Raw genomic sequence first — 15,296 nt, 5'->3', positions numbered from 1 at the left:
CTACATTCCCTGACCACCTCCCTGTATTTCGCCCAGGAGGCCTGTCCTTTTTTCCACATTCTGTATACTGCCTTCTTCTGCTTGAGCATTGCCACAAGCGAATAGTTAAAGAGATGTTTTGTATTGCTGCTTGCAAATACAGTTTGCCATCCTATATATGGGTACTTGTTTAGAAATGCACTGTTGTTCAAATATTATGGTGTTGAATACCTTTTTATGACGTTTGTATTTTCAGGATTAGCTGATTCCGGCGGCTGCATGGAACTATGACAAAAAAAAAAAAAAAAACCCAAACACTCGTCACCCTTAAAGATGTTTAATTAACTTATTTCATAGGTGACTGTTACATGTCTTGATGCCATACTGATATTGCACATGTGATTTTTTATTTTATAATCACAGAGTCATAAATTCATTATTGTTGGAAAAGACCTTCAAGATCACTGAGTCCAACCGTAAGCCCTTCATGCCAAACCACAACCCTAAGTGCCTCATCTACATGTTTCTTGAACACTGCCAGGGATGGTGACTCCACCACTTGTCTAGGCGGTCTGTTCCAATGCTCCACCACTCCTTCCATGTAGAATTTTTTCCTAATATCTAACATGAACCTCCCTGGCACAGTTTGAGGCCATAATAATACTTCCCTCTCTTTTATTTCCTTTTCCAGGTATCTTTTTTCTTATTCTTCCAGTTTTATTGCCATGAAATCTTGAATTTGCATTAAAAAAATCTTTGAGCCAATAGAAATAAAGAGTATCCGTGAGAAAATTCCAAACCTTGTTAGATAACATAGCTGAATGTAACTTTCTTATGCATATGTGCCCAAAAGAAATTTCAATTCTGTTTAGAGAATTTTTTTAAGTGAAGTAAGCGATAATAACAACTACTGTGGAATAGGCTGAGAAATACAGTATGGGGAAGCTCATCTTCTGAAAAATGGGAAATTTTCTTATTATTAAATTCTAGCATATTATGTATATAATCAATAATTTTGTGTTTAGACATCTCTTTTTTTTTTATTACCGTTGCCAATTGCTATAATAATCAGCACTGCTATAAGCACAGGAAGAGGAGTTCCTCTGATTTGGGAAATTTTGATCTAGTTCTTATCTGAATGCAGCTTCTAAGTCAAATATTTCATCTTAATTCTATGATTGAATATAAGCGACCTTTCAAGGTCTCTCAACCTTCTTCCCACCTCCAGAAAAGTCTGCCACTTGATTTCTTCCCCTCTCCTTTGCTGTGATGTGTCTGACTTGGAAATAACACACACACACACACACACACACACGGTTTGCAGGTACTTGCCAGGATTGTGCACTTGGTGCACTGGCTCTCACCACAGTTTTCAGACTGATTAGAGTCATAGTGGCTAAGCTGTACAGTACTATCCTGAGGGGAAATGCTTATGCCTTGACTAGCTTTTGGAAAACTACTCTGCAGTTGGAAGTAAATACTCTAACAAAGACAGACATTTATGGGTGTTAAAAGGTTTTCTGAGAAGTAGTGAATTCTAGGTTATCTTGTAGCATTAACCCAAGTATGTTTTCCATTCTTGTAAAAGCATTTGTTTCCCCTTTAGAAGCAACACTGAACTAAAAAGAGCTTTCTTTTAATAAACAAATGCATATATTTTCCACTAGGAATGTCTGCACCCTTGGATGATGGCACATGATTACCACCAAGTGGTAAATTTGGTGGGAAATCACTAAGATGATAAATTAGTTGTGATTTTTGTGTGTGTTTGTATGTTCTAGCTTGATAGATCTTGTCTAAAAGCAGCAGCATCCTGTGATAGTTGTAGACTTAGCCTCTCTTTGGATCACAAACATTGTCCTGTCTTAAATAATAAAATGAATTAAAAAGGGGGGGGATGATATAAAAAGGTGATGTTACATTTGAGCTAAAAGATTCCTTGCAGTCCTAAATCTCCAAGGAGGTCTCTCATCTCTCCAGTTTGTTTTTAAATCTGCTGCTCCCCAATAGGGGACCCTCTCTTGCAGAGTTTCTCTTCCTTCACTCCCTGGTTGTCCTACTCCCTTCTCCACAATGTTTTTGTCATTATGCCCGAGTGTTTCTGTGAGGAGAGGATGTCTTCTCTGCTTCCTGCCACAGCACCACACCTTACCAAGAGTCAAGAGTAACACCAGAGTAACAAGAGTAACACCAGAATAGGCAGCTCTTTCTCCCCAAAGTCAAGCTATGCCTTATTTTATTTTTTATTTTTTTTTGGTCAAAATACAATCTGGGATATTGTGGGGTGAATATTGCCCATCAGTACCCAGAAGGCAGGATCACTTTTTTGATACTGATGAGAAATGAAATTGAGAGATGGCACAGCCCCCCCCCCTTTTATTTATAGCCCACCCTAAACAACTTATAACCATACAAATAGTAGTGCTGTAATATGTGTGGGTTTCATGACAGAAATAGTTCTTTAGTAAGTTTATACTCACGTGAGGTCACTGAAACAACTATCAGATTTTTTTCTCTGACCTTGAAGCAATCAATGAATCATGCACACAGTGAATATGACCCAGGGGTTAAATTTTCTTCAAACTAAATTGTTGGTCTGACATACTAAAGAAAGATAAACTATTTCGCCTTGTACTGGAGTTAATAAGACAATTAGATAGCTCTAGAGAGAGATTTATTTTTCCTAAATGACAGCATTATCTTTGGCCAGAAAATACTGATGCTAGGCCATGTCACACCTGCTTTTGCTGGCATTTATCTTTACAGGCAGTGGAGTAGGCAGATCATTGCACAGTATTAAAATAAGGTTTATGATAAGGATGAACTACTCTGCATGTTTTACACAGGGATAATATTCAATTTAAATTAGATTTTGATTTTAGAAGAATAATAATAAAAGTTTTTTAAAATATGTATGCATGGTGAGATGTCTATTAAGATCTCATGCTTACTCTAGCTCTTGTAGAACTTTGAAAGAATATGATATCTGCAAAATAGATATTAAAGTAGAGGAGCATAGAAATGCATATATTAAGTTGCCAAAACACAGTTTAAAACTTCAGAAGTAAAGGTAATAAGCAGCATAATCAGAGATTTATATGGTGATGACATTTAAGAGATGTAACTGTACACAGCTATATGTGAAATACTCTATAAATAAACCTGTGCCAAAGAGGTTGCAACTTAACAGCCTGAAATTTACACTTATCGAATAGCTGCAATATGAATGCAAGACTACTTGCAATGATACCCCTTAAATGTACTTTAGCCATGATGGATTAGTGATTAGAAGAGTAGGAGAGGAAAGACACTGAAGGGGAACATTTCCTAGCAAATATAAAACCTCTGTGTAGCAAAACTAAAAAAAGAAACTAAATCAAAGAGTCACATTAACATCCTTGTTATTTTCGTCTGTATGGTCTTGTAAATGTGGGATGAATGCAGAGGATGATAGAGCTGGAGAAAGTTGACTGCAGCCTACTTAGTGATTTAACCAGACCAAAATTAATTGGCAGAATACAATAAATATCTAAACAAATCAACACATCCTGTTCTGAAGATGTTTTTTGGCATTTATAATATGCAAAAATTTGTTGTGAGGGCTGGTTGGCTATTTGTATGAATACTACTGATGCTTTCTGTAGGCCAAATCATTTTGGAGTACTGACATGCCCTGGGGCAGAGCAGGTGCCCAGCTGCCGAAGTGGGAAGAGCGGTGGATCCACAGGGCAGCTGCAGTGGAATTTGGATTGCTCACTGAGGGCTGGAGAGAGAAATACTCTTGAGCTTTAAGGTTCTTTCTTGTTCTCATTTCCAGATTGATTTGAAGGTATACACAGCCTTTATGATGCTTAGTTTGCCTGGGTGAAAACAGACTGATGCTGTGTATAACAATTACATCTGTGAATGATTGCTTTAAGGATTAAGCTTGTTTTAAATCGGACGTGTGTTATATAAATCCCAACTGTTGTAGTAATAAATCTTTATGAGTTGGAGCAGGGGAAGGAAGGTGCTCCTACAGGCCGTGTCTCCAAAGTTCAAAGCAGCGTGGTACAAAAGCGTGGTACCAGCAGACCTGCTCTAGCACCAAAGCAGGGGGGCTGTGTGCTTGCAATGCTGTGCCAAATGTGAAAAGGCACATGGTGGGAGCTTGGAAATTTTATGTGACTACACAGCTTTGGGGTCTTGAGCTAGTAATTCTGTACAGTCTTGCATTGTGCTGCACCAACATAGGGTCTGATGCGTTATATAGGCTAGATACACCATGTTCTGTTTCTGGGTGTAGACATGCTGAATGTGAAGTTTTTCACTTGGATGAGTATGTTTTAATATACCCACAGCATCCTGTATTTTCACTGTGAGTGCTTTGAAAGCAAAAAAAGCCCAAAACAGAAAACCAGGGATTATCAGCTGCTGAGTGCACACAAATAGTTGACAGACAGTGCATGCCTCAAGTGGCATGAAACACTTAATTGTCTTTCTATTTTCATAGCACAAAGCTGGATACACTGACATGCCAATTGAAATCTTTGTGAAATCTTTGGGATTTGATTTAGTTTTGTTTTGCTTAAAGGAAAAGAAGAACAGAAACCTAAAGACCCAAGAATAGATATTTTCGTAGATGTGATGACAGGAAGGATGATTCTAAAGACTTAGAAATATATATATATATATGATTTCAAGCATTAAAGTGACCTGGGTATCAATTTTGAAAGAAAAATGACAAGAATCTGCAATAGTTACATTTGGATTTGTCAGCAACCAAAATATTGCTTCAAAACCCAGTGACACATAAGAGACAGCAATACAGCCTTCATATGCATAGAAATAATGCTCCTGAAGTACACATATATGGGATGTGTAATGAGAATGAGAATTATCGGCTCAATAAGAACCAGGTACTCAAGCATTACAAGACATGACATACAAACATATGCTCAATTCCTAGAGAACAGTTGTACACAGAGAGCAAATGGAGAATGTCACTTTTATTTCACATATTCTTCAAAACGGAGTTTTCAGCATGACTCCACAATTCCCATATGCATACTCAGAGCCCTTTTCTTTCCATTTTGTTAATTATCCTAATGCAAAGGTTCCACCGTTTGACAATACCATTATTACCATTATCAGAACTACAATAAAATTAGAAACATTTATATTGTGCTATGAAATAATTATCTTTGAACAACATACAAGACAGTAGGGTTCACTAAATAAAAAAGGAATTTTAGATCATCTAGGAAATGAAATTACTTGTATTTGTTATGCCTTGTCTTGAATTTGTAAAGTTAAATGTGGACCATGGTTTTGTATGGGTAATGGCTTTGTTCCTGGAGTGCCGTTCGGGTTCTGTGTTATTCCAGTACCTTACATGGAAAATAACAAATCTTTTAAAATCAATATAGCATATTAAATCACTGTCAAATTTTCAAGGTATTTGGTAACTAATGCTTTATTTATTGCATCTTTGTTCATTGTTTTCAGACAACATCAATGCAGTGGACATATGAAATCAACGGGCTGCCTCCACAGGCCCTGTCACCTAAAAAGCAAGCCAAAGTCATTTCTACCAGCAGCTACATAAGGTCAGCCACAGTTCGACAGCGCAATTTTTTACGTGAAAACCTGGAACTTACAACCACCGCCGTATCCTCCCCAATCAAAGGGGCTCCTTTGGTGCTGAGGGCAACACGGAGCAACCGGTGATCATCACCTGTGGGTGAGACGGAGGAGCGTTAACACTTGCATGGAATAAACTCTGCAGATACAAAGAAGATGTGTTTCTTATTTTTTTTTTAAGCAGACGTGATATGCATTGATTGTATACATTTTGTGGAGGCGTCAGAGTGCCCGAGCTCTAGTAATGCTCTTATGTTTCTGTGAAAACATAGAAGTGATGGTGGAGTTATGGTGAAAAGTGTTTCACCTGATTGAGCTTTCGGAACTTCGTTGCTGTGTAATGAGCAATGCTTTAAACTCATACAAACCAAGCAAGCAAACCAGCCCCTGGTTCATGATAAAATGTGCACCCAAAGTTTGCAGTATTTTGCTAAGGTTAATCTGGTTCCCATGTCACCAGTTCAGAGACTGAATGCTTTTCAGATGCTCTTGATTTTGAAAATTTAATTAAATTTGACATGTCTGCATTGTATAAACTAACATTCCTGACCTATTCATCCCATAACACTTCAAAGTCCTGGATAACATGGAATGGAAAAGAATTATTTCTTCATTATTGACATGCTGAGTAAGTTTTACAGTGTGCTTTAGAATACTGAAATATAAGATGCTGTGAAAAGTCAGTTAAGAATGCAGTCAGGATTTACATTTTTCTAAAATAAATAAATCAGAAGTGCAACACATATCGTTCTTCCATTATCTCTCTTCCCATCCACAGCAGTCTTTATACGGATGTTCAGGCACTCTTAGCTGGAAATTAGATCTGTGCAGCCTTGGCCTGAAAGATCTCAGGGTGAATCTGTTCTACCTTCTTTTTTCATTGAGATTGTTTTTGCTAATTTTTCTTTTAAAATGTAAATTGTGTCTTTATTGTAATGAATGTACTTAAAAAAATATATCTTAGAGCACAGCAAGTACTTTCCTGGCACAAATATAGAATGAGCATCACTGCTGAGGTATGGGGAGCCTGCAACCTGTGTAAGTCAGTGTAAATGAGCACCATTAGAGAGCAGTATGCTTGGTGATTTTGTTTATCCTACACATTTTAGAGAAGCTACTACAAAATACTTGGGAACATATAAAACAGTTATGATACTTTTTAATGGAGCCCATTCTGATCAGAAACCAGACAATCTGAAATGAGAAAAAAATTTGCTCTATGAATTCAGTGCCCAGCACAGGAAGGTATTGTCAGTAGTGATAACCTGTATCTATCTAAAAGATATTCCGAAGTTAATGGCATATTACTTATCTTACATGGTGCTGGGACCACAATTAGCACTAGATTTCACAGGCAAGTTCTATCTCCATATATATGAATGAAGGAAGTGTTTCTCTGACTGTAGGAAGTCAGAATTTAAATGTGCAATGATTTCACAACTTCTTACGGTTTTGCTATTCGGGAAATATTTCAGTGCCAACTTTCCTTTGTAAAAGTCTTGTTTTCCTTGTTCTGCTTTTGAAAAGTTTTGCTTTTCTTCTTGAAATGACACCTATATGCAAGATGCTCTAAACTTGGTAAATCCGTGGGGCATTGATGCACAGGGAGAACACGGGGAAAAGATCAACAATTAAATGCTGTTCACTCTAGGTATTTTATTTCACAATTAGCTTGCTTTTATCTGCTGTTACAGGTAGTAGATTTTAAAGTTTTGTCATATATTCACATTTTTTAAAATCCCATAGGCAAATATTTGCACAATACATATGATATTGAATGGATGGTCTCAAAGGTGCAGTTTAGCTGTCTGTTGGGAAGCATAATCTGTGATTTTTGAATCCACTGTAGTTTTTTTTTTTCCCCCCCAATGTGTGCAAGCTCACTCCTCAGTTACACAAGACATCCCATCATCAGTTGAATATATACCCATTTTAATAGATATGTTACATTTTCTTATTTCTTATACAGTTTAAACTGAGCTAAGAATATTTTTTTCTTGATATCAAGGAGATACTTGCAAAGGGGATTTAAATAAAGATCTGTGTGCTTTTAGCATCCACAATGTTTTATATATTATCTACATGCATTTGTGGATTCCACTGACTACATACATGGTCTGCTAGAAGCAAATTTCTTTTCACTTCCTGACTTCATTCATCAGTGGTGTGACTGTGTTCTTTTTAATTCATGAACTAATTCTTAGCCTGTATAGCTTTTAAAAAATGACTTCCTAAGCAGAAGCATTGGAAGATTTCCAGAATGATCAATTTTATTCACTCTTTGCTCTTTCTAAGAACGTTTACTAGAATTGCTCGACCATAACTGAAAATCATGAAGTTTCAATTCATTGAAAGAAATTAACTGGCATGCAGTGCTGCTTCTGTTTTAGTTAAAGAATTTGCTCCAAAGTCTTTGGACCTTCCAGTAAATAAGAGCTTCAGAGCAGCAGGACAAGGTGCTCAAGCATCACACCACACCTTGAAAATGTAACATGCCAAGGACTGTAAATATTAGATATAAGTATTGCAGTTAGTTAGGGTTCAGGTCTAAGAAAAACAGTCCAAATTATCTAAGTTAGTGCTCATATTAAGTTACTAACTAACTTAATACTATTATCAGAAAAATGTTAACAGGAGATGGGAGAGTGATGAAGACATCCCTTTTAAAGGAGCGCTCACAATGTTTTCTGACCCCTTTTGCTGCTCCTGGACAAACGGCAATACTCAGAAAAGAAAATATTAACTCTGTTTCTCCCCATTGGAATCACCTTTCAGGAGGAGTCACCTCCTGAAAAGGATGAAGAAAAGAAGTATCAGTCCTCATACTAACCTATTTTCAGGTACAGCAGAATCTCACAGAAATAGGAATATATTGATTACTATTAGAAATAGTAACTCTAATAACTAATTTTAGTTGGAGACCTAAAATTGTTTATAACAACCCCACTGTATAATAGAAATACCAAAACCACAAAATAAACACCTTTTTTAAAGTGAATATGTCATTTAAGGCAAATATATTTATCATAGTCTTACGTGATACATGAGTCAGCTGTTCATCTGCTCCTTAGAGGCTTATGAAAAATACTAGCTGTCTAACCAGTGTAGTTGCCACCTGTTTATTTATATTTCTTTCTCCCTTTTTTGTTTCATTATGTCTCATTATTCATCTCTCTGATTCATCTCTCTGAATAATTAAAAAAAAAAGATTAAAATCTTGTCAAGCAACAGTAACACTTGTTACGCTGGGATTTTTTTTTTTCCTGTTTAACTATTGAGTCTACATTTAAATTTATTACAAAAATACCGTGCAGCTCTTGACATTGCTCCCAGCTATCGAGCTCCTGGTTTTGTATGACAGCATGTCTGGTGGTGGGGACAGTCTGCACTGGAGCACTGCAGGGCTGTGCAGTCACAGCCCTGGCTCCAGAGCAATGCAGCAGCACTGAGCCTGCTAATTATTGGATGTTTGGCTGAGCAATTTGGCACGAGACCATGCAGGAGAATGACAAGGATAACACAGAGATGGTTTTAGGATGTCTGCCACTAGCAGCCCAGCATGGAATGGGCTTTGCTGCTGCATGAGTCAGAAGGGTTTTGGATTTCCAGATCAGATACCTGATCTCACTCGTATCAGAAAGGACTTACAGTATCAAACTTGCCCTTCAAGAATAATGAGAGCCTAATGTTAGCTCATGTGTCAGCATGGATTTTGTCTGAGTCAGGAAAATTGAGAGCTAAAGGCTGCGTTCAGCACAGAGTGTAATCGTGATCGAGTAAAGGGGTGGTTGAGCCATGGGACTAGATACGTTTCCACTGCAGGCTGCAACAGAAGATGTTATTCTAAGACAGCTCTTCGGCACCAAAGCCAGGTTGACCGAGGACATAATGCTGAACCTACAATGTTCCTGCTTGCATAAAATGGCATGGCAGCAGTCAAATCCGAGCATGCACTTTTGTTTTTCATAACAAACCCAAAATATCTAAAGAAATAGAAACATCAGATGGCCTTTCTTCTTGCATGCAGCAAGCAGCAGAACTAAATAAAAATCTCGGTCTAGAGATTCCTAAGATGCCTTAATATTTAAAATGACAAAGAAACTCCCTGGTTTTGTCTCGGTTTGCTTGTGAGATGCTTAATAATTGCATTTCTCCCCATGGCGAATGCTCATTCCAAAATAAATGGCTGAGCAGTGCCTTGCTGCTGACACAGATCACTGTTTGTTGCTAATGGGATGTTAACTGCTTTTTAAGTAACTCTGAATAAACTTGCTGATCCGCGGAAGATTAATCGAAAAAGGAAAGCAGTTTTTGAAACATATTCCTCCATAATTTACTTTCTTGCAGTCCCTGTAACACCGATAGTGTCACATGTCCTACAGTGGTAGTTTTTGCCTTTTGTGACCTATGGCAGGTCACAGACTGTCCAAATGGCACTGCTTGCAATCTAGGAAAGAAAGGAAAATGTCCCGTGCAAGCAGCTGTTTTCTTTAGTTCAAGCTTTTTCTCTACCTGACAAAGTACCCAGTTTCTAATTTGCTGAGGTCAAAGAAATAAAAGCAAGAAGAAAAAGGAAAGGAAAGGAAAGGAAAGGAAAGGAAAGGAAAGGAAAGGAAAGGAAAGGAAAGGAAAGGAAAGGAAAGGAAAGGAAAGGAAAGGAAAGGAAAGGAAAGGAAAGGAAAGGAAAGGAAAGGAAAGGAAAGGAAAGGAAAGGGGAAGGAGAAGGGAAGTACAAGGACAAGGGGAAGAGACACAGAAGGAAAAGGAAGGGAAGTGGGAAGGGGAGGGAAAGGAAGGGAAGGGGAAGGAGGGAAGGGGAGGTGAGGGAGGGGAAGGGAAAGGGAAAGCAGGAGGGAGAGGGAAGGGAAGGAGAAAGGGAAGCAGAAAGGGAAGGGGAAGGAAAAGGGAAGAGAAGGGGAAGGGAAAGGAAAAAGAATACTGTTAGTGGAGAAACCAATTTTCCAGAGCAAAAAAATCAGATAACTCGCCGCTCATCCCATTATACATGGGATGAACCAATTGCTTCCCCCACCCCGGCTTTTCTAAGAGAAGTGCTGATTTTTATCTCTTGAAATGTAAAATAATCACCTGCAAAACTGTGCACTTGGAAAGTCACTCTTTGCAGGCGCTCAGATGTGTGTTTCACAATTCAGAGCATCCGTGTGGGTAGCAAGATGAATACACTGATGTACTTATTAATATGGTAAACTTGTAATAAATACATGGACAGCTCTGATTGAGCAAGCTTACATTGCTCCTGGCATAAACTCTCAGTTGCAATCCAATGTCAAACTTTTATAATCCTTTTCTGAGCCATACAGCTACATGGTTAGTATTCACTGGTACTTGCAATTCCAGTTATCATTGCCTTTATTCTGGCTTAATTTTTGCTATCTTGGAGAGAAAAAAAAAAAAAAAAAAGAATGATACTTTGTCCAGGTCTGATTCTTATAGTGCTCAAACACTAGTTAGTCATCATTTTGAAAGAGATTCTTATTGAATATAAATAGAATTACATGCATAAACATCAAGAAGGGATTTTTGTACAGAGGAGACATTGGCAAGTAATTTCAGACCAAGAAAATTAAATCCTTGTGGTAAATAAAACACATTTTATGGAAATTCATTTCAAAGGAAAACTCTTACATTATCAGAATTATCAGTACATTATCTGTATGATAAATTTATTGCTAGATGACATGGTTTTACCATCCTGAGTCAGAAATAGGCTGCAGTAACATTAGGTCATCTCCTTACAAATATTATTAGTTAGAGGTGCAGCATCTGTAAGAACTGTTTGGATGTTGCAAATTATGTGTGCACCACCTCCCTTAAGTCTGTAATAAGAGACATAGATTAAAGACTTTTAACTAAGCTTGCTTAGTTGCTCATAGGTGGTCATGAATTGTGATGTTGTGCTTGGTTTTATCTGATCTTCTGAGCTACAGCATTTGGTTGGCTGCTGCTCTCAACATTTCTTGAAACTTCAAAAATAAATGGTCTTAATTATTTGGAAAGGGGATTAATGACAAGAGCAGCTAGATAGCTTCACAGCGTATGAATAAATGAATTAAAAGCTGCATGAAGATGAGAAAACATAAATGTAGAGGGTTCAAGGGTAATATTTGGGAAAAGAAGATAAAGCTTGTACGTGAGGGATAGCTCCCCCTTAAAGAAAGTAGAACAAGACAGCTGGCATGGAAAAATGACAAGGTTATGGAGGATTATTTAACTAGGAACAGGAAGAAGAAAATCAGCAGGTGTTAAGGCACATGCGGGTCAGACAGACATCTGTCGGGCTTGTCAGCGGTTTGACAGTGTCTCTGTTCCCACTAAAAATGAGAGAGGAGCTGTGCTAAAATAAGGGGGAGGGAACGGTGCAAACCCCAATACCGCTTTGAGAAAAATATCCAAAGAGACTGTCCATCAATAAAAATAAAATCATAAATATCAAACACAGTCCAAAGCTCTTGCAGAAAGAAAAATTAAAACCAGAACGCCAAATAACAGAACAGTACTTGGAGAGAGAGGGTTACTAAATCTGGCTATAGAGTAGGTGGGGAAGTCGGAATAAACCTTAAACGTGATGCAACACCGTGAGAGCTGCCCAGCTCTGTGAGATCCAGGGAGGTGGTGTTCTGAGTGGAAGAGACCAGGGAGCAGAATCTGTAAGGACACGAACACAAGGATGAATGGTCCCAAGAGTGAAAGCAAGTTAATGACGTAACACTACCAGCTGCTGGAGAAAATGAAATGCTACTGCATTTATACTGTTAAGCAAGTAAAAAAATATATATGTAAACACCATTAAATGAAACAGGCCTACAGGCCTATGTCTAGTAGGCTTAGTGTTCGTAATGCCACCTGATGGATGGAGGCCAGTCAAGTGATTAAGAACTTCCAGTTCCCTGATAAAATTTCCCCGTGTTTGGCACTGTAAAAGAACATGGAAAAACACTCCAAAATTTGCCAGACGCACATTTTTGTAGGGTTTGATGAGTGATTCACTTCTTAGCATCACATAAGATCATATATCACCATATCCCCATATGATGCCAGTAAGAAATAAAATACATTGAATATGAGATGGAAAATTACAGGTGCTAAGATTATAAAGTCACATTTTCTAACTCCACCACAATACATTCATATTTGCCGATAGGTTTTCTATACTTTTGCCTGGTACCTCCGGAGTAAGGGCCTAATGCAAGTTACTGAGGTACCAACCTTATTAGAACTGCCTCAATTTTCCGGCAGAAACTGTTTTTGTTACCAGTGGCAAAAATTCACATTTGGTGACACAGCCTGTTCATTTTAAGAGCTGTGGCTTGTGCTTTGCTAGAAAGAAATTCTTCTCTCTTCTCTCTTCTCTCTTCTCTTCTCTTTGCTGCTAGGAACAGCACTGGGTCACATACAGGCCAGGGCTCCACTGGTAAACCTGATACATCTTCTACTGTCTAAAATAAAATTGGTCAGCTAAAAAAGCAACTGCAGAATTGAAGCCAGCAAAAAACAAGTAGGGAGATATAAGCGACTGCCCTCTTTACTCTTCCTGCGGTCGTGTTGTGGTAGCGACTCCTGAACACCTTCCATTTTGGAAGCACCACAATTTTAATTTAAGAAGACAAAGAAAATCAAACTAGGCTTCCTAAAGAGGTTGAGAAACAAGGCACCAGAGTACTAAAAATGGACAGGCAGAAGAGGGCATATCTGTGTGGTTCCCAAATACGAACGCACAATGAGACAATACAAGCTGCTATCAAGTAATTTGCCAGGCATGTGTGCTGCGCTGCAGCTGTTGAGCTCAAATGACTGACCAGCACCTGCCTGCAAATGGGAAAACATGTTCCTTCAAGCCCTGTTAGCTCTGGAAGTCATGGGAAAAGAGAGAGGATTAAACATAATCCTCCACTTATGAAATAACTGTAAGAAGTCATTACTTTGTCTTACATAATGCTGCAGTTTCTCTGCCCAAATGCTTGCTCACACTGAAGGTACATCTGTGCAAGAAGAGTTCACATTAGGTATGGTGAAGATGCGTGAATTGAGTCTGGTGAAAAATAGGATGTGCCCTGGTCAGGGCAGAGGACTCCCTCCACAGGTATGATGAAGTGAGTTCTTGGTGACGGGGAGCTGGCTGAAAGGGAAAAACCTGCAAGTCCCTGTGTTTTGTTTAACCGTCTTGGTGCGAAAGAGAAATAGATATAGAGCTGGAGGCTCTTTCCCTTCAATCTTTGTTGTGGCAACTGAAAGTGAAGCAGTGGGAAACTGCTGTTAGGATCCCTCTGGGTGTCGACAGAGACTTGTAGGAAGTTGGTAAAATGGCCTAGTTCCTATGGCTTGGCAGCAATTCTGACTTAAAGCCTTAGACTTGTTTATTGTCTGCAGATTTGGAGAGTCCTGGGGAGCTCAGACTTGTTCTTTTTCTTTTCCCCAAGAAGTGACTTGTCTCCCCAACAGACTGCAATTAGGCTCTAGAGGAATCAGAATGCTTATAACCATTGGTCAGGAATATTTATAGCCAAGATACAATGAATTATAGCCTCATGGACCAGAGAAAAATGTGTTTTGTGTTCCAGTAGACATTTGAGGTAGAAAACAACCACCAGGACCTAGCTTGCTGCTTTGCATCATGCAGCAGTATGTCAGTGGCAGATGTGCTCTGTGCTGATGGTTTAACACCACCTAAAGTCTTTCTGGCTTGTCTTTGCCTGTATCTTCATATGTATTTGAACAAAGATCACAGAGCTGAGGTTTTCAAAGTCCAAAAGTAAGAAGTCCAGATCTTCTGAGGTCTGAAGTGCACCCAAAGGTCTTAAAATTTTCCTAGTCAAGCCATAATCGCTATATGGATTTTAATAGCAGATCTAATCCTACTGCAATGGTGATGGGAGTTTTCATGTAGGGCATCAATGTCATCATGTGTATCTGAGACCACCCCCTTCTCAGGGAAGCCACACTGGTTCATTTCTGAAGTCCAGTACCAGCATCTTATTTCTGTGTTTGGTAGTTCCCACATTTAAGAAGCTAAAATAGCTAGTCTCCACTTTATGGCTCCTCCAGAAGGACAAATAACAGACATGAAGACCCACTCATTGACATTATTGCAGCAAGGGACCGAAGATGCGTAGTCCTTAGCTCTTGAGCTTATGTACCCAGCCAGAGTGCATGTACAGAACAGCTCTGTTCTGTGAGGTTTTCCAAGGCTGGAGCCCCATGCTCAGGGGCAGATTGGCCACTGGTGACCATTTGCTCCAAAGCAGTGATCTATGAAGTGCAGGCATCCAGGAGGTGCCTCACAAGCCCCTCAGCTGTCCCTGTGGCAGCAGCCAGGCCCACACAATCAGTCCAAGGCAAGTTCTCTCCACCTCCAAGCTGCATCCCTAGGGAATGAGGACAGGCCAAACATCAGAGCCCAGCTGTCATTCTGCCCAGCTTTTAAATCTTCCTGGAAAAAAAAGCTCATGGAGAGCAGAAGCAAAAATTGCTTTAGTCACTCAACTAGAGAGAGAAATGTGCTTTCCCACTCTGGGCTGCAAGGGTAAAGAGACTGCGCTGCCGTGATAGTCTTTTTGGTCCCAAAGCTTGAGGTGCTTCTCTGGATGAGATGGGTTTTGCTATCACATATGCATATATATGCTCTGGAAAGCTCCCTGCCCTGGCAGCCCACTGCCAGCTTTTGCTTCTACGTTTTA

General features: G+C 39.0%; 1 protein-coding gene across 1 annotated transcript in view; it reads left to right on the top strand.

Moving 5' to 3' along the window:
* CFAP47 (cilia and flagella associated protein 47) overlaps nucleotides 1-5,688 on the top strand; it is a 284,853-nt gene extending 279,165 nt beyond the window's left edge. The window contains exon 64 of the mRNA XM_088521979.1: nucleotides 5,467-5,688. Coding sequence (XP_088378105.1) covers nucleotides 5,467-5,688 — 222 coding nt within the window. The remainder of the gene's footprint in view (nucleotides 1-5,466) is intronic.
* The last annotated feature ends 9,608 nt before the right edge of the window (nucleotides 5,689-15,296 follow it).

The sequence above is a fragment of the Tinamus guttatus genome, unplaced genomic scaffold, assembly GCF_059628265.1.
Source record: "Tinamus guttatus ecotype Peru unplaced genomic scaffold, ASM5962826v1 Tinamus_guttatus_pri_ptg000008l, whole genome shotgun sequence".
NCBI classification, from domain to species: domain Eukaryota; kingdom Metazoa; phylum Chordata; class Aves; order Tinamiformes; family Tinamidae; genus Tinamus; species Tinamus guttatus.
This window is presented reverse-complemented; position numbering and strand designations above follow the sequence as displayed.